The sequence below is a fragment of the Astyanax mexicanus genome, chromosome 7 (genome assembly GCF_023375975.1).
Source record: "Astyanax mexicanus isolate ESR-SI-001 chromosome 7, AstMex3_surface, whole genome shotgun sequence".
NCBI lineage: Eukaryota > Metazoa > Chordata > Actinopteri > Characiformes > Acestrorhamphidae > Astyanax > Astyanax mexicanus.
Window position 1 is genome coordinate 42,387,381 of NC_064414.1, and position 27,407 is coordinate 42,414,787.

General features: G+C 37.3%; 1 protein-coding gene across 20 annotated transcripts in view; it reads left to right on the forward strand.

Moving 5' to 3' along the window:
• Nucleotides 1–6,293: 6,293 nt before the first annotated feature.
• The window catches only part of ldb3a (LIM domain binding 3a), a 57,400-nt gene continuing 36,286 nt past the window's right edge, over nucleotides 6,294–27,407 (forward strand). For 15 of the 20 annotated variants that reach the window (XM_049481134.1, XM_049481142.1, XM_049481139.1 and 12 more), the window contains exons 1-2: nucleotides 6,294–6,437; nucleotides 14,062–14,255. In XM_049481134.1, coding sequence (XP_049337091.1) covers nucleotides 14,160–14,255 — 96 coding nt within the window. In that variant the 5' untranslated portion in view covers nucleotides 6,294–6,437; nucleotides 14,062–14,159. Of the gene's footprint in view, nucleotides 6,438–13,753; nucleotides 13,843–14,061; nucleotides 14,256–27,407 lie in introns of those variants that run through there. The other 5 variants (XM_049481141.1, XM_049481143.1, XM_049481127.1 and 2 more) reach the window with 3 other exon arrangements.

Consider the following 27,407-nt stretch of genomic DNA (forward strand, 5'->3'; position numbering starts at 1 on the left):
TTTATTCATTGCAATAGTTAATAGTTTGTCCTCTCCCCACTCAGGAACACTACTGCTTCAATTTAAAATAAAAAAAATCTTAATGAACTAAATGGACTATTAAAAATCAACAGGGTTTATCGGTGCTGATGCAGCTAAATCCACAGATTGAGCAGATCTGACCTCTTCTGGCCAAAGTGTGAACTGAATCCCAGTGTTTGGGATTTTTTTTTTTTCATTTCTTTCTTTGCAACTCTGCATAAATAGAAAATCTCTACATTCTCTGAAAATGATGAACATTTTCTGGGGACAGTTTAAAATTTAACACATAGGAAGTGATATAAAAGCTGTAGTTTTCTGCAAAGCTGTGTTTGACCCTCAAACCTAAAGGTTTAATTTGTCTGCATCAGTAATTTTGAAATTCTCTGTACGTGCCTGAAAGGGTTAAGTCAACATAAAACGTATGAGGAATCCTGAACCACTATCTTTACTGTCACTGGCCTTCAGTTTTATATTCTGATTTTAGAGCTATATTTTGCTGAAGTTATTAGGGCAGACTGCATTAGTCCAAATGCAGTGGCAGTAAAGAGGCCTGAGGTCACTGAGCAGAACTGAGGTCTCTAAGCTAGTGGGATATCCACAGCTTTTATGGGGCTTTACGCTTGTCACGCAAACAGAGCTCAGCAATTTGCTCTGAGGCAGCAGAACATTATAGAGGCAGCTGTAAGACATTTTGCTCTGGCAGAAGAAGCTGGATCAAAGTCTCCAAACGGAGTGTCATATCTTACTGGGTTTGCGGTTCAGAACCCAAATCTACAATATGCTGAATCTCACAGTGGGATGATTTTATCTGTCATTTGTAGATTCTCATGTAAAAATTTAGTTAGATTTTTATTGTTGCCTGTGTAAAGGCATATTCATACCAATTTAATGTAATGGGACCTTCACAGCAAGTCATATGATTTTTTTTGGCTTCTGTGCTCTGTTAAAGGGACTAGAAACTTTATAGCGCATAAACATTTTCTGTTTCTCTGTTCCCTGTCCACTATTGCTATCCTCCGTATAAGTGCTAATTAGTGAGTGACCCATATATAAAGTCATCACGATTTTTACAAAATTATTTTTTTCTAATTTTATCCCATTTTCTTTCCAGTTTTGAAGGTCAATTGCCCAATCCTAATATAAACTCCACTTATCACTAGCAACACTAGTTAGTAAGTGTGAGGACTAGAAAATGCCTCCTCTAATATGGGTTAAGCCTGTCACCACCTCTTTTTGAATCTTTTTTTTTAACACATCCATACAATGCATAAAATAGAAAAAGACTCTGATTGATAATTCTGTGCACCACAGTCCTCAGCTTCAAACTTGGTTTGAAATACCTGATCAACATATCAATAAAAATCGGCTTGGTATGAATAATGTTGAAGTATGTATTTTTTGATCTACGTGTTTTTTGTAGACCATCTGAGAACTGTGACCTCCTTGTTGTTTAAATACTGCAGCTACAATGGAAAGCAATTGGAAATCAATGAGCAAATGAGGTTCCAAGCCTAGGCATTGAAGATCTTTGTTGTAGTGCATTTCCTGCCTTGTACAGCAGCTTTCCCAGAAAGAGAAACCATATATTTCGGTTGAGCAGTATGACAGCAATTATCACTCATCTCCTATTATTAAGGGCATGCATAGAAACACTGGCCATGCCAACTTAAAACCCGAAGATACTGTGTGTATTGTTGGTCCCACAAATAACATAAGTGTATGGAGCACAAAAAACTGTGTGCAACAGAACATCTCTTAGCAATAGGCAGCGTAAACTAGTTAAAATTTATGTTACAGGAGCCAAATAAGTTTTTTTTGCTTAATAACAAAGTCCATGAAAAATTAGTTTTCAGTACACTTAAATTCCACACATTTTAGTATGAAGTTATCACTGCAAGGCCAAGACCATGAAACAACAGGGGACATTTTAACAAAAGCTGATCTTCAGCACAGATAAAAAAAACCCTAACAGACATTCTTCACACATCTGATTCACAATAACAGCTGAAAGGACACTGTGTAGAAAACATGTTTGAAAGACCAAGACAAATCACAGCTGTATTTCCTTTTATGTGCTTTTCATCAGCATGTGCTGAATCTGACACATGAAGGGCTCATTACAACCATTCACACATCATTTAAAAGAAATTCTCACATTTTAAACAGTTTTCTTTGGAGCTAAGAAGTCTGTAGAGCTGTGAAAAGAAGTTTGTTAACTGTTCTTTAAAGGCAAGAAATCTGATTTATCAGGTTTTAAGCTAGCTCTGATACTGGGTACCAAAGGGATGGGAGATTCCATTTTCAAAGTTAACACTCCTCCATGCACAGTGCCACGTGTTTACAGGAATTATTTCATGGATGGCATTACCAACCACAGTGGACAGTGCAGTGGGTAGTAATGATTGTAATGGGCGGCTTCTGGCTTGGGTGTGTGAAGCAACTTACAAGCAGATTTAATGCAGGAGACTCCTCACATATATCCTGCAGATCAGTGAAGATAGTAGCTCCTGTTCAATGAAATGTGGCAAAAGTACATTTCTTATGTAAAGGTTAATCAGGAAGTTTTATGTTATGCTTTACTTACTGATTGTAAGTAAAACTTAATGATTGTGTTATGTTTGAGTTTTACATTAAAATTAGGTCATATGCCAGGTTAAAAAACACAAGCTCAATTGAATCACGTATCATTTCAAAAAAATCTTTTCATTTCAAAAAAAGGTAACATTTACTGGGAAAATCTTGTAAAATAACAATTTTTAATGGTGTAAAAAACCAAGGTCAGGGAACAGGGTAAGCCATGTTATACAGCACCCCTGAAGCAGAGAAGGTTCATGACTAGTTTAAAGGCTCAACAGCGGCAGATGCATGGACCCTTGGCATCGAACCCATAACGCTGTGATAACTAAGCCAATGCCTTTTTTTCCATTTTTCCCCAATGTACAAGGCCAATTACCAAACCACTCATTAGGACTCTATCACTGGTGATGCCCCAACACCAGGAGGGTGAAGACTAGCACATGCCTCCTCTGATACATGTGAAGTCAGCCACCGCCTCTTCTTAAACTACTGCTGATGTAGCATTGCCAAGTAGCATCACAGCACGCTCGGACGAAAGCGCAGCGACTCAGTTCTGATACATCAGCTCACAGACGCCTTTTGCTAATTGACATCACCTTTTGGAGTGATGAGGGGAAAGAGTGACATTTACCCACCCAAAGAGAGCAAGGCCAATTGTGCTCTCTCAGGGCTCCGGTAGGTGATGGCAAGCTACATGAACAGGAGTCGAACCAGGATTCAGCTTAGCCGGCTGGACCACTCGGATTATTAATATATCACTTTATAAAACTGCACAGGACTGATCACGAAATAGGTCGACAGATAAATCCTGGTATTAAGTAAGAGATATCACACTGCTTACTCAGTTGTCTTCTTAAAAGAGGCAGGCAGTGCCTCATATACTCATCTCAGCTTAACAAAGCCTCTCAAGTGTGTCTATCACGTCAAGCATCCATCTACTGTGACTGATACCTCCTCTGGGGACTGAACTCTTATTCTCCAGCCTGTCAGCCGTGCCACCCAAACGACAAGGGATCCTATAAATACACTGAGCCATTCACTCAACACGTTCAGCTCATTCATCAAGTTCACACCACTGAGACTTAATATCACACTGCTTTTATAGTTTAGTGTCCATTTAAGTCATTAAGCTGCACTCGGCTCCCTCACGAAACTGTAACACAGCAAATATCCAGACTCTTCTCAGAGCTCTAGTCATTTCAGTGCCAACACCATCACACCTGCACCTGGTGGAGGACGTGCAGGAATGCAGGTGACCAGGGAAAGGCCTGGTAATTGTTACCTGAGAGGAATTCCTTCTCTCACCAATACAATACACACTTTATAATGATGTGTGGTTAGCAGGTAGTTAGGTAGGTAAGTTGGTAGGTATGTAGATAAATATGTAAATGAACAAATATATAAGGGAAAAATCTCTGAACAAATCGTATAGCTGTGAGTTTTCCATCTTACTAAGGTATTGCCCAGTGTTGCATTTTATATACTTTATGCTGTATTTTATATAGACTGATGTGATCAAGGCATAATGATAAGTCAGAGTATGTATACTAACATGACCAATACAAGCATCAATACATTTCCACTATGCGCTGGTCCTTTCCAGATGCCTCAGAGTAGATAAGACTTCTGTCTTGCACAATAAAGTTTTAGGCAGCATTTGTGAATGTAACTCCAGATGTAAACCTTTACGCTTCTATCAGCTGTTATTAAATGACCACAGGTGGCCATGCAGCATCAGGAGGAGATTATTTAGGCATAATAGTCAATTTTGCCAAAAAATGTCATACACTCTAAAAAACAGAGGTACGATATGAGTACTTTTTTGTACTCAAAGGTACATTCTTTATAATTGTACCCTCAAAGGTACAATATTGGTCTTTACGGGGTCAGATTTGTTCCCTCTGAAGTACAAAGTCATTTCTAACAGCAATAAGTACAAATTTGTACCATTTAACCAGCCAAAGGGTACATTCAGTATTCTGCATCACTGTACTAATGAACAATATATATTTAAATTGCACATTTTTTATTTGAAAGCCAGAAAATTTTGGATCATCAAGTTTTTGAGCCATATTTAGTTGATGATAATGTTTATAATCTTTATGATCTTTACTGCCACAAAAACCATGGGTACAAAAAAGGACTTTCACTGAAAGGTACTTTTTTGTGCCTCAATATAAGGTACAGCCCCAGCGACAAGCTTTGTACTCTTTTAAGTACAAATCTGTACTTATATTTCTTAGAGTGTAGGCAAAAAACATTTTTGGGATCCTCTGTCCATCATTGCTCCTCAAACACTAATCCTTTTTTGCATATGTATTGTGTATTTGTACCAAACGATGAATATAATCACCTGTTGACATCACAGTTGTTTGAAAAAACATAATTATTTAGTTTGTTTACCTCATTATCAGCCCTGCGGGTTCAGCTCTGCTCTGTCTCTTTAATAATTCTCCTTAATGAAGACCCCGCGCGCCTCCTCCCTCTCACGCACGCTGACGTAGCTTCAGTTCCCGCGGTCTTTGTTTCCCACCCGTTTTCCTAGAAGACCCGCCCCCTGTGCTGCGATTGGTCAATATTTAATGTAGTTTGATGCCAGTGTTCAATATATAAATACAATCTCCCACAGGTATTAAAATATACAAGTTTACCTAGTAACATAAAATAAACAAATACAGTATTTTATAGGAAACAATGTAATTAAACAATCAGTTGCATGGGTTCCATGAAAGGAATGGGCTACATATTTAATCATGTCACTGTCACATTAAAAGTCACATAAATGTATTTCTTAGCATACATATATGAGACGGTTATTCTTTAAGTTTTGATAAAAAAAAGTTATTGATGAGTTAATTACAGTAACTTAGTTAACTTATAGTGTTGTAAAACAAATAGTTATATGTTTATACTTATAGTTGTAAACAAAGTTTTGTTCGGACAATGACTATATTAGCAGCAGCAGCAGCAGCAGCAGTAGTAGTAGTAGAAGTAGAAGTAGTTAGTTATAATAAGATATCAGTAAAATAGTAATTGTTTTTAATTATTTTTTTTTCAATAATATTTCTATATTTAAATGTAGTCAAATAAATCCTTCTTATTAAAAAACATATATTAAAATTGTATCGTCAATAATTAACCTACACATACATGAAAAATATATATATTTATATACTTAATGTATTTAGTGCATTGTACATTTTTGTGTCAGCAAAGCTAATGTAAAGCTAAGGCAAACCAAATCTGCACCAAACTTGAATTTCAAAACAGTATTGTTATTTTATGTTTTAGATAAATGTTTCACATTAATAGAATACGAAAAAAAGACAAAAATATAAAACATATATGAAAAAGAAAGAGATAAATATTTATTTGACTGAATTCTAATACTGAAAATTGAATACGTACAGTTTGAATTGAATACTTATCTTAATTAGAAAAATATTTATGTACTATTATTATTATTTATTATTTTAGTGATTTCCATTATTATTATTATAACTATTATTATTAGCAGTTTATAAGCACCAGCAGCACTGGGTGGTCTCCTGTCTCCTCCGTCAGCACCGCCCACCTGCTCTATAACAGCTTAATCTCCCACAGCCATAGGCGGAGAGCTGTGAGCGTCTGACTTCCAGCCAATCCCGGAGCCGCGGGCGGGGCTTGTCAGAAAGCGGGCGGGAAGCAGTGGGCCGGTCGGTCTCGGGGGAATCGGATCAAGCTGGCCGCCGCTGAGTGACACCGCTCACCTCCGCTCGCCTCCGGGAGGACAGAAGCCGAGAGGACCGCAGCTTCAGCCCGGAGCCCCGTCCGCACACCGCACACAGCAGCCATGAAGTGTACGGTGACCCAGTAACCTTACTTTCAGTAGTTCACCTGTAGTTCTGTTACTTTTACTGTACAACAGACACCACCGAGCACACGGCGTCCACCAGGCAGCCGAGCTAACCTAACTGACTAAATAACACAGCGGACCGTGCACCTGCTCTCCGCTATCGTTCACCCGCCTAACCGCCTTTCTGTGTGTTTTTCTGTTATACAGACGGATTATACAGTGATATTAATGACCTTATTACACCTCTGACCCACAGAAACCTGCTTTAGAGCAGTTCTGACCACTGGGTTTAGATCTGTGAGCTGTGTAGTTTAATGTTTAGCTGCTGGTAACATTAGTGAAGGACTCTGGACGGGCATTTCAGCATCTTTAAGGAAGTATACTTTAGCAATAATAACAAACAACAAATGATATATAACGTAGTTATAGTCAGTAATGTAAACTAAAATCATGGTCTTTAAATGCTATTGACTGTAATGTTATTTTAACAGTTGCTTTGTCCCTTTATGGTTGTTTTTAACTGTTAAAACTACTCTATTATTGCTTTTTTCTAAATAATTTAATCACAAAACACAATAATGTATTCAGCCTACATTGTTTATTTTAACTCTAATGACATTTTGTGCTCTGCAATTACATTTTATTGACAGTCAGTAATAGAGGTAATACTCAAACCATGTGAGTAAAATAGAGATTAAATATTACTTAAGTATAACTAGCTGAAAATCCTCATTTTAACCTACCACTTGTTAAAATGTGTATAAGTTCAAAAATATTTGCCTTCAAGTTAGGGGTGTGCCATGTCGTATCGTACGCAATAATATCACCAACATTTTTGAATATCATGAACGATACCCTGAAATATCTGTCCATATCACCCACCCCTAATTATCACATCAGGGTACTTGCTGTTTTTGCTGTTGTCAGTAAAAGAAAAATTCACACTGTTCTTATCTCCCGTTATATATCTACTAGAGACAGATTATATCTGTCCAGTATCATTTATTTTACTTTAATCCTGGATATATGGAGATATTAGGAGTGCACTGTTAGTATCATGACATTCTGGATCATTGACTTATGTTACAAATCTAAAAATGTTCTTGTATTTATTTAATATCTCAGTTAGGGGTGTACCATATCATATCTTATGCAATAATATAATTTTATTTTATTTTCTTGCAGTAGTGTACTCTTTAAAATATATATGTATATTGTAATAATATATTTATATTATAATATAATATAATATATTACCATGAAATATCATGATATTATTTTAGGGCCATATCGCCCACTCCTACAGCAAATGTACTTACTTAAGTACTAAAAGTAAAAAGTACCATGATTTTTTTATGGATGCCCTAACTCATTTTAGGTGAAAAGACTCAATTCACCAATCTTTTACTAGAATGTCATTGATTAGTCTGACACTGGGGTCTATTAAAATGATCGTAAGGCCAGAATGTAATGTCTGTGATGTGCTGTTACTTCCCCAGAATCAGATTGATCTACAGTGAACAGATGCTAAGGTTTGAGCTCAGTCAGTAGTTAACAGTGTAGTTTTGTTTAATAGTAAACAGTGCAGCGGAAACCCTGCAGTGATCATCCTTCTTGTGTGTGTCCTGGTTTTTGTGTTAGTGTTGGGGATTAGTGTGTCAGGGGGTGTGTCTGTGTTTTGTGTGTGTTAAGGAAAATGTTGTTATGGTAGAACTGCATCACCTGCTGACTAAGTGATAATAACCAGATAATAAACAACTGCCCGTCAGCTGAATATTATGAAGGGTTCATTTGCAAAAACAGATAGGTGCTTTATTTAAACATACCTTTATCTGTTTTTGCAAATGAACCCTTCATATAGTCTTCAGTTTTCTGCAGGCTCTGCTTTTTCACCAACATGCTAAATTAATGTGTCAGACAGATACAACACAAAAATAATGCCCCATACACACAGGACAACATATAGTTTCTGATTGAAACTTGTGTGCTGCAAGCATGAAAACAATTATTTCTAGTCGTTTTTAGAGAGGCTAAGAATTTCTCAAAAATAAATTTAAAAAATGGATTGTTTTTGGCCATTGTTCAATATTACCATATCAGTACTGGTATTGCATAGTCTCAAGGTAAAGAATACACAATTTTATATATATTAAAGTCACCATGTTGCGAAATTCTGTGTTGTTTATATTGAGCCAAACATAATTTAAGGTAAAATAATCTGTCCTTCATCATATTGTAATCAACAGTTTATAGTATACCGGAGCTGTCCGATGAAAAACACTTATCTCCAAAACAGCAGCTTTACAGGAGAGAGATAAAACCTTCTTTTAATGGAAGTCCATGTATAAGGTAATTTTGGTTCCAATTTTGGTATTTTTCTACTGGCTCTGGAATTCATATTGGATTATGGCTGCACAATATTAGAAAAAATTGATTTTGCAAATGATCTTTGTTCAACGATATATTGTGATATTAAAGAATTCAGGGCCCATGGCGTCACTGGCCCCGCCCCCACCTGTGCGCTGTCTCTCGTCTGGACCGATCAAGAGCTCAGTCAGTGCTGAGCACTCAAAACCCGACAAAAACAGCAAAACGACATTTAAATGCGGTAAAAATAAAGGTAAATAAGAGCGTAAATTCAGCTGTAACTGGAAATATCTGCACAAAACTGTTCTGGACTGAGGTGCACAGCTTTCAACATGTGCGTTTACAAAGCACGTGTCCAACCATGTGGATGAAGGCCATGCTGTTACCTCGTGTTTACTCCTGCCCCCCCCCCCGTGTTCCCCTTCGCACTTCTCAGGCAGCAGCAGCCTATCACTCACACAAACACAGAGACAGCGCTGTGTATCTACTTCTTGTGTCAAGAATCAAAACATTGCAACATGACGTGTTTCATTTAATTGCTTTAAGTGACATCTCTCGTCCTGCGATGTGACTATTGCGCATGCGCACATTGCAATGACGATACTTAAATGATACATCCTGCAACCCTACATTGGATGTATTAACTTCGTCAAGGTCGCTCTTTCTCATTCTCTCACTCGCTCTCTTTGGATATGGGATCTGCTGTGGATCTGGGATTGAATGTATTTAATTTAGACTTGAGCTATGAAGTTGTTAGAAACAAGAGTTGTCTATTAAATAAAACGACAATATGCACCAGGTATCAGATGTTGGCATTAGAGCCTTGTTGGCGAGCATTGTATTGGGCCCGTTACTAATAGCAGTATCAGTACTGATGCGTCTCTAGTTAATACATACTACAATGAGAGAGAAGATAATGTTTATATTTGGTGATTATTAGTAAAGAATTAGTTGTTAAGTTGTTATTTAACAGTGTGTGTTGGTAATTAGCCCTTAGCTGAAATGTAAGGTTAGTTTTCTTCTACTTTGTAGAACAGGGTTCAGGTCTGAGAGGCACCTGTTGGGTTACATGCTAAAAGCAAACTCTGTCCTTTTAAAGTGACTGTTTTTATTTATTTAATATAAATTGATCCATGTATCAAATTTGTTCATTGACAAGTTCATTGGGAACCTCCCACCACCACCTTATAATCTCATATCCAACTGCATACCACTGCAAAAACTAAGCATCCATGAAAGCATCCACACAGTCAGTGATGTTATGTGCTGTATTTTTTTTACCTTTATCACATTCCTGCTGGATCTCTGTGTCTGTAATCCTATTATTATGGGAACTCGATTAGAGAACATTCTTCCATTGACAAAGTGGACTAAAAATAGCAACTCAATGGAGGTCTTCCAAATTAGGCAGGGTGAGCAGACAGGCCTTAAATGATTATCTCTTCCCCCTGTATCACAGCCTGAGCCCTGTGACAGCACCCCCCACCCTTTTATCTGTGAGCTGGGAGCAGGACGAGTGGAAAAGGCATTATTCAGAGGCGTAAGACTGAGGGACCTTGCTTAATCTTATTACAGGTCCATAATGAAGAGATAATAAATAATTGACAACTTAAACATGACAGACTGCCAGCTGGGAATAGCTGAATTTTACCATATTGCTGTAGGAGTGATTTGTGTAATAATTCAGAGCACATTATTAGCAGCAGCTTTTGAAAAGAATCACCAAGCTCAGAAAAATGAGACATTTAAAGTAGAAGTGATAAAACAGGAGAAGCAGGCTGGTAAACCTGAATAAATGGTATGCTGGCTGCTATAACCTTTAAAGTCTAATAATCATTTCAGGGAAACGAGCAGTGACTTTTGTCTTTGGCAGTGGTCTAGTTCTAGTTGTATGTCAGTGTAAGCCAAAGTTTGTGACTTGCTTAGGTAACACATTCACTCTGTTTCTTTAGGGCTGCATGATATGGCCAAAATGAATATAAAAGTACATTTCTTAGTTTCAGTTTATATGATATAATATGGATATGAACAATATAAAATACGCTGTGGTATCATCACGCACTGACACAGCCAGAATACAGAAATCTGGTGTTCAGCCCTTTCTGCACAGCTTAAATGCAGTGAAGTGAACGTCAGCCAGTCACAGATGCTGTAATTAATTAGGTATAAATGTGTTTCAAAATCAAATCACCTTTATTGGAACATTTTCTATTGAGATACATATTGGTAACTTATGTCCATGTGTTATATTTTGAAAGTTTTTTATATATTTTAGCTTTTTATTTATTATTTATTATATTATTATTATAGGTGCCATAGAATGTATTTACAGTAAATCAATATTTTATCAATATTTAAAATTGTCTGATGTCAAAATACAAGGCATGTAACTTTGGTTGAGGTGTAAAATGTCCAGAGGTGGTGTAACATGCCTATTTGTAACCTTAAAATTTGTTCCTATAATAAAAGTAAAAATTCACACAAAATGAATATAAATACGCATTACTTTTCTCTATTTATTCCTCAACCTTTCAGTTTCAGTGTAAAGCATTGGCTGTAGAAAACATGTACTCATCTACTCCATTTTTTAATGCTCTACAGAAATTAAGTCAAAATTGTACACAATATACATTTTCAACCACAGTCTGCTCGGTAAAAGCCAGATTTGGGCTGTTTTACACAAGATTGCCATATTGTAACATCGCAGGTTAACATTTGTGTGTTAAAAAATGTTTACGGGTCATTTGTGTGATTGGAATTATATAGGTATTGGCCAATAGTAGTTGCATATAGATGCACATATATATTTTACCATTGGTTTTATCACCAAGTTTTTTGAGAAAGTTTAATAGATTTATGTATTACTCATTTTGTCTGGTGCTGATTTTGTCTGGTGCTTCCTGCCGCTGGGTCCTCAATCTTGGTCAAATATAATTATGTAAAAGTTGTGTTTAACAAAATAAAAGCAAGGTTCTGTGAATATTGTGCTAATAGTTTATAGTGTAGTTTAAAGTGTATCCTTATTTGGATATTTGAACTACACGCCAGCTTCAAGCATTCCAGTCACATATAAAGGACAGAATTAGTTTGCAACCCCCCCACAGACAATACCAGGATCCCCTTTAGGGTTTATTATACTGTCTTATAACAAATATAATTTATGATACCGTGTCATATTACTTTATCCAAGTTATGTTTTAGTGTTTTAGTTATGTCACCAACCCTACACCAGAGGAAGAGACAGGCTCAATTACTAATTTGATAGACCACCCCCTTTTTTCAGAACAGTGATATCACACTGGGCCTCTGGTTTATGCCTATTTGCTCCAGTTAGTTTTATTCTATTGGCAAAACTTCTGTACAGAAACTAGACAAGCTGTGTGTTGGGGTTGGACAATGCTGGGGTTGGACAATAAAACTGAAATCCCTGGTTTTAGACCACAGTAATTTATTGTCCCGACAGTCAGTTCTGGTGGAAACAGGAGAGTAGAGGTGCACATTGAATTATGTCGTGATTTGGGCAGCTGTGGTTTTAGGTTTTTTGGAGACAATCCGGGTTAGCACCCGAACATCCCTTTCAGACAGCTTTCTCTTGCGTCCACAGTTAGTTCCCCAATGGTGGAACAAACTACCATCCACTATCAGATCAGGAGAATCTCTTGTGATCTTTAAGAAACTCCTGAAGACAGAGCTCTTCAAAGAGCACTTACTCTCTTAACACCTCTAACACACTAACTACCTCATTTCCTTCGTCCCCTCCTTTACTCCTCTATCCCACTACTTCCCTTTGACCTCCTTTAGGCCCTATATAAAGATGTTTTTACCTTTAACTTCTATTACTTTTGTACTTCTCTATTGTAAGTCGCTTTGGACAAAAGCATCTGCCAAATGTAATGTAATGTAATGTAATCCTGTTGGATGTGGTTGGTCCTTCTTGTTGGTATGCTGACATTACCCTGGATACTGTGGCTCTTGATGCATCACAAAGACTTGCTGTCTTGGTCACAGATGCGCCAGCAAGACGTGCACCAACAATTTGTCCTTTTTGAACTCTGGTATGTCACCCATAATGTTGTGTGCATTGCAATATTTTGAGCAAAACTGTGCTCTTACCCTGCTAATTGAACCTTCACACTCTGCTCTTACTGGTGCAATGTGCAATTAATGAAGATTGGCCACCAGGCTGCTCCAATTTAGCCATGAAACCTCTAAACCACTAAAATTACAGGTGTTTCAGTTTCATTGTCCAACCCCTGTATGTGTCAGCAATAGGTGTAGCCGAGTATTTAGCTCAGCTTAGATTAATTATATAGATTCGTATCATTATTAAACTATTATTAAATAATGAATTCAGTTTTCCATTCTGCGTATAGTGATGGTACTGGTAGAGTTGTGGTGTATATGCTGGTACTGAACAGTGTGTTTGTTGAGGGAAGCCCGTCATGCCTGGTAAATTTTTCAGGTCACTATATTTATGTGATAGAGGAGGGGAACCCTGACCACTGGCCATTTTACCACAGCATACACCCCCCCACACACACACCCAGGCCATTTGTCAGGGTCTGTCTGTATCTGTCTGTCTTGCTTTGAATTCCTTATTGCAACAAAAACTAAATCTAAATATACTCTATATGTATATATTTGTGCTTAAATAATCAATGTATTCATTGATATGAAATGATCACATTTAAATCACTTGTATGGTTGATTGGCTACACTACAAAATCACAGAAATGCCTAAATATAGACAATAATTAAAATGGCATATTTTGTTATTTAGCCTTTATCATATAACCTATGCTCTGCACTTGTTACTACATAGACCTTATGCTTTGGTTAATGAAGCTCCCAGGCAAAGCAGTCTAGAAACATCGTTTGGCCTAAGCGGAGGCTATATTAGCTCTGTGAATCATGGGAGGCCTGGCATTCTGGGTGTCCCCTTACACACCATATAAGGCCCACCCCCCCACAATGCTACAGTGCTATCGTTTTCTGCAGAGGGCCAGCTATTCTTAGGCTGTCACTCCAGCTCATCTGAGCAGGCAAGCACTCTCTTCCTCTTTTCCCCAGCTCTTTATTAACTATTACACTTGTTATTTTGCATAAGGAATATACATAGTTCATAGTTTTGGTGGGCCTAAATTACTTGTGCCTAAATCGGTTATTGTCCCGTTTTTACTTTTATGTACTAATTAGATTTTTGTGCATAAATTGCTGCCGATTTTTATTCATTTTTACATTTACATTTTTTCTTCTTTCAGAAGCTACTTGGCACCTACCTGCCACACCTCCACCTCAATTTTTCCAATCCATTTGGAGGACGACTTACAATCCAAGCAAACCGCTGCTTTTTTGAACCATGAGTACTTACACCGTGACGCTTAATGGACCCTCGCCATGGGGCTTCCGCTTGCAGGGTGGCAAGGATTTCAACATGCCCCTCACCATTTCCCGGGTAAGAAACTACAAAAATCAGAATTTGTGATGTGATTTTTATACATATTTCAGATTTTTCAGTATATGTTATTTAGTGTATTATCACCTGACTGATGTTCATTTTAGGGTGCATACATAAATGTACAAATTATTTTTTTTTTCTTTAGCATTCTTTGCAGCTTTCTCTTTGTCTTTTGTATTGCTAATATTAGTATTGGAACATTGGAATATTGTATCAACTGAATTAAGGCATATATTGTAATATTAATTTGGTTTATATCGTCCAACCTCTTTACCGTCAGTAGATTTGATGTGTACTTTACATTTCTTTGAAAATATACACAGTTCTTTGGGAAAAAACAGTTGTGTGTCAACAGGTGCCAAAATGCAGTTTTCATCCAGTTTTGTTAAAATATTAGTAAAGTATGAGATTCTGATTTTGATTGGTTAAGTCACTGCTCTATTTGTTGCCTTGTTTGTAGCTGTGAAGAGAATGTGTGAAAAGTTTTGCACTGGTTTATTATACATTTGTATTGTGTGCATGCTGGTTATCATGTTAGACTGGACTACAGGTTTAAACTTGAATTGAAGATGTTCTCATAGTGTTCTAAGCAATTTGCAAATTATTTTTGGGTGTACAGTAAGGACAGACTCTAAAGCAGTAGAGGTCATGACTGCATGTGAAGTTAAAGTACTATAATAGAGACTGTAATGAAGTCTTTAGTAGATGTATTGGGACAAATACAGTAAATGGGCAGGTTATTGTATCTGTAACTTCTTTTTTGATCTATGACTTTGTGTGTGTGTGGGTGTGAGCATTTCAAAAAAGCAATGCACTCTGCTATTCTCAGCTCTGTGGTGAGGAAAAGCTCACTACTCAATTGACAGGTTGGCATTGAAGCGTCCTGAAAAAATAGACATGTGTAAAGGGATAAGGGGGGCAAACAGTGGCAGTTGGATTTTCTCCACTGGCGGTGATGCAGTGCCATTCTGTCACCCCTCCTGACATACCTTGCGGTCAGGAACAACATATGTATGCTTGGCCACCATCACTGTCACTCTCAGGTGGTGACGTAAACACCCTTTTGTGGATTGTCCCCTAAAGTGACGGGGCCATTTGTGCTCAGTGGAGAGAAAACATTAGAACCATTAGCGTTCTTAATTGAACTTATAATACATTATGAGCCGAATGACCAATCACAGGTCTAAATAGGCACTACTGTGGGTGTTTTGATGAATTATAAATGACTGTAATGTAACAGTCATTAGAAATGATTGAATTTTACATGGTAGTTATTGAATTATCATGGTAAACACGTTTATTTTGCACATTAATGACAAACTAAACCTAAAATATTTAACAGTATTATCGCAATATAGTTACAATAAAAGTACTGTTCTTATCATTGAGCCCAACTCTTTCATTGTTTTAGGCAGTCTATTTATTTTTTGGTAGTCTGGCTTGAGTGTCAGCCTGTGGCCATTAGTAAGCATGGCTAAATGCAGATATGTGAGTCAGGCCTGAAGCTTGAAGGCTTTCCCACTACAGTAAAAGCCCAGTAGCAGAAGGTCTAGTCAGTCACTGCAGTGACAGGTGAGACCCAAAGCTTTGCTCAGCTCAAGGCGCCCAGAAGACGGGAGGGGGTGTTCCTCTAAAAATACCTCAGAATAATGGCAATTTCAGCTCTGACAAGAGGGTGTGATCCTGCCAGGTGCTAGGTGTGAATGTGACAGAAGGAAGTACAGTAAATGTCCAAATGTTTGTTGATAAACCTTACAGTAAATGCATTCAGCTGCATTGCAAGTTGAACCCATTGCTGACAGACAGCTTGTCCTGTCCTCTGCACAGTAGTATTGCCAGAAGAATATAACTAAAGTTGCAAAGCACTGTGTGAATGCAGAAGAAGGTTTGTCCTACATAAATAGCAATGGGAAAACTATAGAACATTTTATTTTATAGCTCATTATAAGAAACATCTAACCCATGTGAAAATTATTTATTTAAAGTCCATATTGTTGGGAAATAAAACAGTTTGAAGTAGGGACACGTGATGATAGAATTTTATCGCTCATCAGCATCAGCATTTATTGTATGCCAGAAAAGGATTTATTAGTTTCAATTAGTTTAATTTTTTATTATAACCTGCCAATTAAAAAAGAGGATTTTAAGCTGTGACCAGTCTATGCAACGATTAGTTAACGTGAGTAAATGTGAGAATTATTTTTTAGGAGAGACCTTTTACTTTGTTGTTTGCATACAATTGGTTAAAAGCTAAAATGTAAGGAAAATTTTTGTCTCTGAAAAATATCATGTGGTATACAGAGTATAGGTGGTCCTGACAGTTAATGTTTGTTATTTAACAATTTTTTTATTGTTAGTAACAGAGACTAAAATATAATATGTCAATTTTAGCCATCTGTATTTACACCTGATAGTCAAATGCATCTCCTGTTAGTGAGATTAAAATCTAATTGCAGTCTATGGTGGAATGTGCAGATTTGCTTTGTTGTGTGCAGTTGTTGCTGATGTCTTGGTTGTACTGGAAGGAGAGTTTTGGATGTGGAACTTTGAGAAATAGATGTGTTTAAATTGCTACAAATTGTTGCTCAAATGTGTTTCAGACAATCTTCTAAAGTGGTTTGAGAAATCTGACTTGTACACAAATCTGACATGTGTCTACACTTGTATTTTGATGTGGTTTTGCTATATCTGGATATCTTTCTGGCACTCAAGATGCAGGAATGAACAGGTGTAAACAGGTCTAGGCGATGGGCCCTTTGACACTTTTTTTGACACTATTTAACAACCTTGCAAATTTATTTGTAAAAGGCATTTAGGTTATATGTGTCTATTTGAGTGTCATTTACTGCTAATTCAGGTAAGGTTAAAATAAAAATTCTATATGGTAGTTAAGCTCAGTGAACATAGTAAGCATGCGTGTACACTTCTAATCAAAAGCAACAGATGACTGAAGTAACAATCTCTGTGTGAAGTGTGGATGATGGGATCCATTAAATTAATCTTGGAGGTTTGGAGCACAGCTAATAATGTGGTAGTGGGAAAATAATACATTTATCATGTATGTGCTAAGTAGTACTTAGTAGGCCAACTTGTTAAAGAATGCACCTCATAACTGTGCCCATATAGTGGTGTAAATGTGCTTTTATTTGTTATTTATTACAGTCAGTGGTGATCTTAGGTTTGGGACAGAACATCTCCTCAGAGAGATTCCAGCTGGTAATTAGGAAAACTGCCAAATGGTTTAGGCTATACAGTGTGTTCTCTTTTGTTCTCAACCTGATTTAGCTCAGTAAGGGTTATATTTCCTGATATTTTGTGGTAATGTCTTGTGATATTTGATCTGATTCCACAGTACCAGCAGGTCTTAGAGTGGCTTTCATCAGGTCATAGACTGAAATGTCATAAAAGAGGTCCAGAACTTAGGATTTGTTACCTTAATGCTTTGCTATTTATAATACTGTACACAAATATGAATGCATATTTCTGAATTGGTGTGTGTATGTCTGTGCATGTGTGTGATTGTTTGCCTGGTAAGAATATTCAGAATATTTTTTAAAGTTTAAAGTAGGATTAATAAGCCCTTTTGAAACAGCTTTTCTTCATTAATAATCGTGGAATTATATCTGCTGCTAAAGTTTGTATATGATTTGATGAATCAACACTAGTGCTCTCTGGACTGTGGCGTTTCAGTTCAAACTGTGAAACAACACATGTCTGTGTAAGTTTGAGAGATCTCTGGACCCTTGCAGTGATAGTTTTGTTTTCTTAAAGCTACATTTTATTTTTGAACGAGACAAAATTACCTTAATGACTATTTATTCTAGCCCTATATCCTTAATGGCTTTTAGACTTGGAGTGGTGCAGATAGACACTAGTCTTATAGGTGTACTGAATTGGACTAAATTAATTTTGTAAATACACAGTCGTTTTTAAAGTTATGGGATAGAAGTATGTAAATTGATCATGTGTTACCTCAAGGAACAGCTTAGGAACACCCACAGCTGTATCATTTGTGAGGTGTTTTCGTGTGAGTGGAGCTGATCACTGGCCAGTCTGCTTTTGGCAACTTAATGTAATTTATTGAAGTATAAATATAATAGTGGGTGCCAGATAGGGGTGTGCCATATCGTATCGCATGCAATAATATCACAAAATTTTTTGAATATCATGAACAATATTATACCCTGAAATATCGTGCCATATTACCCACTGCTAATTATCACATCGGGGTATTACTTTTTGCAGTTTTTATCAAAAGAAAAAAATCACACTGTTCTCATTTCTCATTTTATCTACTAGAGACAGATTATATCTGTACAGTATCATTTATTTTACTTTAATTCTGGATATATGGAGATATTTGGAGAGCATTATTAGTATCATGACATTTTTGGTCATTGACTTCTGTTACAAATCTGATCAAATTCTTGGATTTTTCAATATCTCAGTTATTAGGGGTGTGCCATATCATATCTTATGCAATAATACAATTTTATTTTCTTATTATCTTATTTTTTATTTTATATTCTTAAAAATAAGATTTTTTAAAATCCATTGTTTTGTCATATCGCCAAGAGTATCGCTATCGCAAAAATATCATGAAATATTGTGATATTATTTTAGGGCCATATCGCCTGCCCCTAGTGCCTGATAAATAGGACATTCTATTTTTAAATAATTTAACTTTATAAGATCCACAGTGTCACATGTGTTCCTGGAATACATCCTGAAAGGCATTACCTCAGTGGATAATAATGATTGTGACCGGTGGTGTCTGTCTAGAATTATCCGTGACTCAGGCAGAAATCACATCCATTTTCAGTGAAAGAGACCCTACGTTTATATCATGCAGGTCAGTCCTTCAGTGACATGGCAGAAGTCATGGAACACAATGCTTAGGGTAGTTCCTGTTTGAGGATGTTTGGCATGTCAGTGTATTTAATCAGTTTTACTGATTTACTGATGAGCCAAAACATTAAGATGCTACAGCCAAAACATGCTGATGGTCAACTGTGTGCCTCTTAAACAGCTTTAAAGGTGCCATATGGATATTTGGCACCTGTATCTCACGGTGCGCGTCCACTAGCACTTTTCTTCAACACAGGTCGCCGCGCCGTAACTCTCCGCTCGCCGCGTGTGGGCATGTCCGTGACGTTTTTGAATTCAAATGAAGCAACAGATGTAGTCAATCATAAGTTTAAGATTTTACATTTTTAGTAAACCTCACTGTGATCTATAGTTGTATAAATCCATTATCCGCCATTTGTAGTCTCTCTTCTGTGTTTAAAAGGCGCCTGTTCTGTGTGTGTGAGGCTCTTGTGTGTGTGGCGTGGCAGCTTGCTGTTCTCTGATTGGCTGGACGCAGTGCGGCGGCCGGATTCATTTAAATAAAGTTGAGATCTGCTCAACTTTCCAGTATGAACCGCAGCATGCGGCGGTTCTCTCCATTGAAATGAATGGGATGCGTCGGGGCTTAAGTGCCAGTGGAAGCGCACCGTTGGAATCATATAGACATGTCACAATAACAATGTTTTGTGGATGTTATATTGTCGAAGAAATTATAAACCATTAAATGCCACTGAGATAAGGATAATAAAACAGCATAACAAACTAATTACACCTTTTTAAAGACAAATACATTTTAAGTAATCATAGTATGGAAAATATATTCTTTGTTCTACACCTACTGCAGTCCACTCTGTGTGTATGGAGTCACAGTTATTGAAGTATTGGTCACTGCAGCATGACTGGCTAAATACTGTAAAATACATGTAATAAACAAAATAAACCCAAAAGACAATATCTTGATTATCAAATATTATTGAGGTCAATAATCAATGATATTTCATGGTATTTTTGTGTGATACTCTTGGCGATATGACGGCAACAAAATGAAAATACAATTTTAATGTTGTATAGAATATATGACACACCCCTAACTGAGATATTAAAAAATTCAAGAGTTTTATCAGATTTGTAATAGAAGTCAATGATCCAGAATGGGACAATACTATTAATGCACTCTAAACATTTCCATATATGCAGGGTTAAAGTAAAATAAATGATACTGAACAGATATAATCTGTCTCTAGTAGATATATAACAGAGTTAATTTTTCTTTTGCTAAAAGCAAAATGTAATACCCTGAAGTGATAATTAGGGGTGGGTGATATGGGACGATATTCAGGGAATAATATTTTTCACGATATTCATAAATGTATGCAACATTTTTGTGTACAATATGATATGGCACACTGCTAGAGGCCATGCCCATTCATTATATGATAAGTAAATAATGTAATTATTGTGATAGGCTCATAGATAGAATACATTTTTTTTTCAATTGAATATGCGAAATATCTTGGATTTAGTGATTTCCACAGTAAAATCGCAGATACACCCAGTCATCCAAGTCGTCCAGGACTGATCTGACCTGATGACCTGAAAATTGCTGTTTTGGAGATACAAATATGTTGACTACCAGAATTGACTTGAGTTTATTTGTTGTGTAATATAAATCCCAGACGGTGACATGTTCTATTGTTACAAGATCAACATTTCTAACTTCAGATCCTTTGTGAAGTGACCTTGTCTCATTTACCTGGACAAAGCCTAAACACATTACACTGGTTTATATATTCTGACACCTACAACCCCTCTGATTTAGATCTGTCATACAGCATACATAATAGATTAGAACATTAAACAATCCTTCCACTTATAATCAGCTCTTATCTTTAATGGCTCTGTGCTCTGCTGCAAGCTTTAAAGTATGCTGTACATTCCAGGACCCCAGCCATTCCAGCCACTCATCAGATAACATGCTGCGTATGCTTGCCTCTCCTGGACAGAGCACCTGCATATCGTCAGGCCTGGGGCACCCGTAGCCTTGCCTGTACCGTTACAGTCAGTATCTGAGTCCTGCTGACAGGCATGACTGTTTTAGCATGCTGCTGAAGGTCAGGTCAGCACTATTGGAGAAACTGTGAAGGTTAAGTATACCAGAGGGTCTCTCCTGGTGGCTGTGATATACATCATTAGAAAGCTGGATTTAGTAAAATGAAAACGGAGTAAAATAATAAATCATTTAAGTAATACAGTAAAACACCTAAAATAAAGTAACCCACAAGATCTGGTGTGTTGGGAGATGCACTGACCCAGTTGTCTAACCATCACAGTTTGGCTCTTGTCAAAGTGTCTCAGTTTCTTAGACTTAGATTTTTCCTGCTTTCAGCACATCATCTTCTAGAACTGGCTGTTCATATCCTGCCTAATATAGCTCACCCCTTCAGAAGGTGCCATTGTAACAAGATATTCATCATTATTTATTTCACCTGTCAGTTGTTTTAATGTGTTTTTCGGTGCTTTTTAGAAATATATCTTTGAATACTTGCATTTTGAATATTTTAGGTCCTTTGTAGTGTTTAAGGAAATATTTAAAATATTTAGTTTTGAAAAGGAAGCTGTGTTAAAGTTGTTGGCGTATCTCTTTTTAAGGTCTATTGTTTACATTCTTCAGCTGTTTTTCTGCTAATGAAGTCTGATTTCTTTATGTATTGTTTAATTTTATGGGACAAAGTAAACCCAATAGTAATCAAAACCTTAATGTAAAGCCTTAGTGTTTAATATTTTATATATTTGATATTGTTCGTCACATTTTTTTTCTATTACTGTTGTATTTATTTGTGCATTTTACTACAGACGTAATGTCATCTGACGTAATTAAACAGCCATTTATAATACATATGGCTGCTCCTCTCTCCTGGTTTTGAATGGCTATTGTGAAGCCTTGGTGTTTTATATTATATGTACTCCTAACGGTAGAATAACTTATAAACTTATATAAAGCTCAGTCATGCTAAATAAATAAATAAAAATACCGTGATATACCGTGAAACCGTCAGAGTCTTGAAAAATATCGTGATATAAATTTTTGGCTATATCGCCCAGCACTACTTACAATACTATAAAATGCACTATATTGCCAAAAGTATTTGCTCACCCATTCAAACCATTGATTTCAGGTGTTCCAATCACTTGACAAATTCTTACTTACGTTTTTGTAGAATAAAATAATCTGTTCAATACCCCCCTGAAAAACCTGTGCTTGCAGTTTATTGGAACATTATGTTTTGATTCAGCTCCTCATAATGTGCATCAGGTGCTACTAATGCAGTGGCAAATGTCAACAACAATACGTCATAGTCCTGTCCCCACCTCTACCTTTTCATCTATTGTCTTTTTATCTTTATCTCCTCCCTCTTTCTCCCAGTGCCCCACTTTTTCCCTGTCTGCTTTTTCTGACCCACAGAACAGGCTTTTGTCTGTGTTTGTGAGTGAACAGGAGATTTGAGCTGGCATATCAGCCACCCATTCACCCAGGCATCAATTGGAATGAGCTGAGAGTGGAGAGTTAAAGTGTGCTTTGTGAGGCAGTCCTGGTAATCCTCGCCTCACCCTCTGAAAGCCTTTGTTTTCCCATGCTCCCTTCCTTTTCCTTTGCCTGTTAGCTTTGCTAAACCATGCACGAAGCAGAACTGTGCAGATCCTGAAATGAAACTGTGGTCAACAGCTTGTCTCTAATTCTGGGTACTTAGCCAAATAACACCGGCCCTATCCGAATGGGAATCTGATCATTACGTTTCAGTCAAAACATTTATACTGTAGTATTTTAGGCACAACAAACTGGATTTTGAATCACACATTATGCTTAATATGTGTACAATGTTGATAGAAAAATATACTGCTCTACAAAAAGTCCACCCTGCTTTGTTGGTTTGTGGAGGATGTAACATTAACTCTCCATTTAACACATCACAGTCATACAGGAACTACCCGCCCAGTCACAGTCAAGTTATACAGTGATACGACAAATGTAATGGAACAGGAATTAGTGTCATGTCCCATGGAAGTTATGTGTATGTGTGATCATAGTGATTTTCTATAAAAGTCTTATTAGAAAAGTCATTTTACTCTGTGGCCATATTTGCAACGCCACTGGGCAGTAATTTCCAGTTTCACATTATAAGGCTCAGATCTCTGTGAATGGAGAGAGACCAAACTACTCAAAACTTAATTTTAAATGTTAAATATTATAAATCACTGAAAAAATCTGATAAAAAACATGAATAGTTTGTAGCGTTTTGGCTCAATTATGGACAAAAAGTGTTTTTTTTGGCTACTGTGCTTGCGCAGATCTCCACATCAAGGGATCTTTCTTACCATCACTGACCATCACTAGCAAAACTTGGGTCCTTTATGTATTACAGTACATATGCCCCAGTATTGGGGCCTATGAGGGGCTAAGCTTACCACACAGCTGAGCAGCAAACCAGGATCTTATCACTATGCAGGCAGTGGTCAGAGGACAGAGGTCACTCACAAGCTTTCCAAGAAGACTCATTCAGAACAGCGCGTCACCATCGGAAGGCAGCCCTGGCGTTCCCTCTGCGTTCTTACAGTACCCTTTACTGAGATGTCAGAGGAGTCTCACGCTGGTGCAAGTGCCAATTAGAGGTGACATTTACAGTATGGAGAAAGACATTTACAGTAAGGAGGCTTCTCTGTAGGGCAGGCTCCAGACCGTGATGGCTAGTGCAAAGAGTGAGTTCAGCTGTGCTCCTGCAAAAAACTAGCTATCACCACACTAACAGCTAGCTCTGGACAGAATGACAGAGGATCTCTCAGCTCTCAGATCTCTCTCAGCTGGAGATATTTTTGTCACTCTTCTCACAGCCAATATGCACAGCCCTGACATTCAAAGTGGATTTAACCAGTCTTTCAACCGCATGCATCTGACTGCAGGAGAAATGGCAATGCACAAAGATCATTCAGATTGTCCACACAGCTTTGCTGCGCTGAAATCTCTCAGGTGCTCGTACTGTCTCTCTCTTTCTATCACTCTCTCTTGCTCTCTCTCATTTGTGCTGTCTCTTCTTCTCTCTCGCTCGCTCTGTCTCTTAACCACTCCCTCTCTCCCTCTCTCTCTCTGTCTTACTTGTGCAGTCTTCCTTTCTCTCGCTCTCTCTCTCTCTCTCTCTCTCTCTCTCTGTCTCAGATATTATAATAATGTCCAAAATTATCTAGTCTGCCAGACCTAAACCACAGTACACTAATATTACTTTCCCCTCACAATAATACTGGGAAATTCCAGCATTAAAAATGTATTCATGTTCCTATTCATATATTCATTTTAATTCATTTTTAGGTGATTGACCCCACTAATATAATTTATTTTTGTGCTGTAATTTAATGTTAATATTTCTTAAAATAATAACTCGTAAAAAAGCTGAAGTGGATCCAGTAATTTGCTTCAGAAAAAGATATTTGTAATTTAAGCAGTTAAAGTAATGCTGTTGTTTTTGTTCTTAATAAAGTGCCATGATCAAGATCCAGAATTATGGTAGCCTATCATGATGATAGTATGAAAATAAAATTACTCATGTCATTAAATAAATCCGTTGTGTAAGAATAATTATCGCAATTTAGAAACAAGGTATTGAAAAAAGTACAGTTTGTGTATCGAATTAAAAGTACAGTGCCAGTATCGGTATCGGTATTTTAAAACGATTCCCAGTCCTAATCCTACAGACCTTTACTGTCTGTCTGTTTGTTTATAAATCTGTCTATTCATGTGATTATTATATATATCCTTACAGACCTTTACTTTCTATCTGTCTGTCTGTCTGTCTGTCTGTTTATAAATCTGTCTATGAATGTGGCTATTTTTTATATATCCCTACATACCTTTACTTTCTATCTGTCTGTCTGTCTGTCTGTTTATAACTGTCTATGCATGTGGTTATTATTAATATATTCCTACAGACTTTTACTGTGTAGTTGTCTGTTTGTCTAGTTTCCACTTATTTGTGATGATGAGAGACACAATGATTTTTTTTAATTATTTAAAAAGTTCTGTTTGGGATGTATTCAGTGTTCAGGTGTTCAGAGTGGGTTTAGTGTGAATTGCTTTGTTCCAGAGAAGCTGACAGAGTCAGAACTGACCACAGTGATGGAGACCCATATGTCTGAGGGGTGGACTGGCTCCAAAAGAGTGGCCTGGGGGACGCCGAATGGCCCTGGGTGAGCCCCTCACAAGCTTCCTTAGGCTTGTTTGGGGTCAGGACATTGCCAGGTGGCTGACTGGGAAGCCCTGATGCCACAGGGCCAGTGCATATTCCACCAAGCAGCGATCCCACCTCCCCAGCGGATGCCCAGAAAAACTGGGTTAACAAACTTGCCAGGACTCTAAGAAAGAGCCTCTGGCAAGAGGAAGGTGAAGTCGCTGCCTTGACCACCTCTTGACCACCTCAGATGTGGGTTCTGTCCCCACCACTGTGAACAGTTCTGACTCTGAAAGCAAGATAAAAGTTAGTGGATTCAGTGCTGGTTCATTTATTAGATTGGTTGATTAAAGCAGACAATGCAGTCCAGCATGTTAGCATAATGCTAGCATAACATTAGCACAATGTTAGCGTAATGTTAGCGCCTTATTAGAAAAATAAAAAAAAATAAAGAATGTTTGGCTGACCACCATGACCAACATAACCAAGCAGGTCAAACACCATTTATTATTATTTTTAACCTTTTAAAATAATTCCCAGCATTAATTGTGCAGGCTTTAAACTGGAAGAAGAAAACACACTAAACATGTGCTTCTGCTTGACTGTGCACTAATGATTATTTAAAAACTACAGCAGTATGTATAAACTGGTATTTTTACTTCTGGGCTCTCCCTGTAATCAGGAAGCATAATTCACTCTAATTTACAGTACATCAACAAACTATGAGCCCCTTCGGAAGAACAAGCTTTACACATGCATTTCTGGACAATCTGAAATCCACATAACTGGTATCTGAAGGTGAAGGAAGCATGTGGACTGAGGCAGAAGGGCAGTATAACAGGATGGCTCTTAATTATGACTCTTGATGAGGTAATTATCATGAGAGGTATTTTGATGGCTTGCCAATTGTACAGAGTGCAGTAGGCAACAGAAGTACTATTACTGTGTATGTTACTATGTATGTAACAAAGGACACAGTGTAGAAAGCTCTGGAGGATTTGCTCAAGTACACTGATGAGTATTTTCCCTCTATTAAGTAGCTGTGGCCAGCAAATATTTAATTGTTGACACTCCTATTGTTTGCTGCATAAAGAGAAAAGCATCTTATTGTCTGCTTTCTACCCTGGCCACCCCGCTTATCCCCACCTCTGTAGCTTGTTGACCCACTGGTATTGCTTTGGATGCACTCTTTAGGTAGACTAATCATTATTTCCAAACATTATTGGTGATTATATTTGGCAGTCCCAGTCTTATGGCAGATCAGTCTCGTTGAGTTTCGGTTGTGGCCATCTCACAAGCACAGGTTCTAGTCGTGTGTTGTTACAAAATGATTTTATTTAAAATATAGTGTACAGAACACTGTATAAAATGTAAGAAAAAACAGTAAACCCACAAATTACTTTGGAAAGCTAAATTTGCTTGCATTGTAGTGATGTTAATTGATTCATTTTGGTGCAATACAGCTCAGTCCTGCTTTACATTTCTCACTGTGCTCCCATGACTCTGGCAGACTGGAGTAAGTTTTTTTGTAGTTGAGTTATTTTATATGCTGTTTGATTATGGGAGTTCTGTGACCTGCAAGGACTGGGGTCTGACATGCTGTAGAAGCTGCCACTATGCCATTTCTGCTCCTGATTCATTGCCCCCCTTTCTTTAGCCAAGGGGGTGATGCATGGAACCCAAAATACACGGCTGAAGAGCAGAATGGATTTAACAGATTAGAGGAGACATGTCACCCTGTCCCACACTGCTGCATCTTAATATATGCTTATATCATCCTTATACAGTAAAGATGTATTGTAGTGTATTGATATAAGTATCATTATATTATATTTTGCAATACTGTATAGATTCTGAAGATTCGGTATTAACTTTTAATTAATAGTTTACATGTGAAGACTGGTGTCAGTAGGTTTTGTATTGTTTTTAAACCTCGCCCACTGGTGTCCTTAGATCCCACTGTTATGACCGCATAAAAGGTTTACTCATATTTAAATACATGAGGTAATGTTGGTGGCATATTATGGAATTTTATGCTATGACACTTTCTTCTAATATTGGTTTCTAAAATGCTCTAAATATTCAC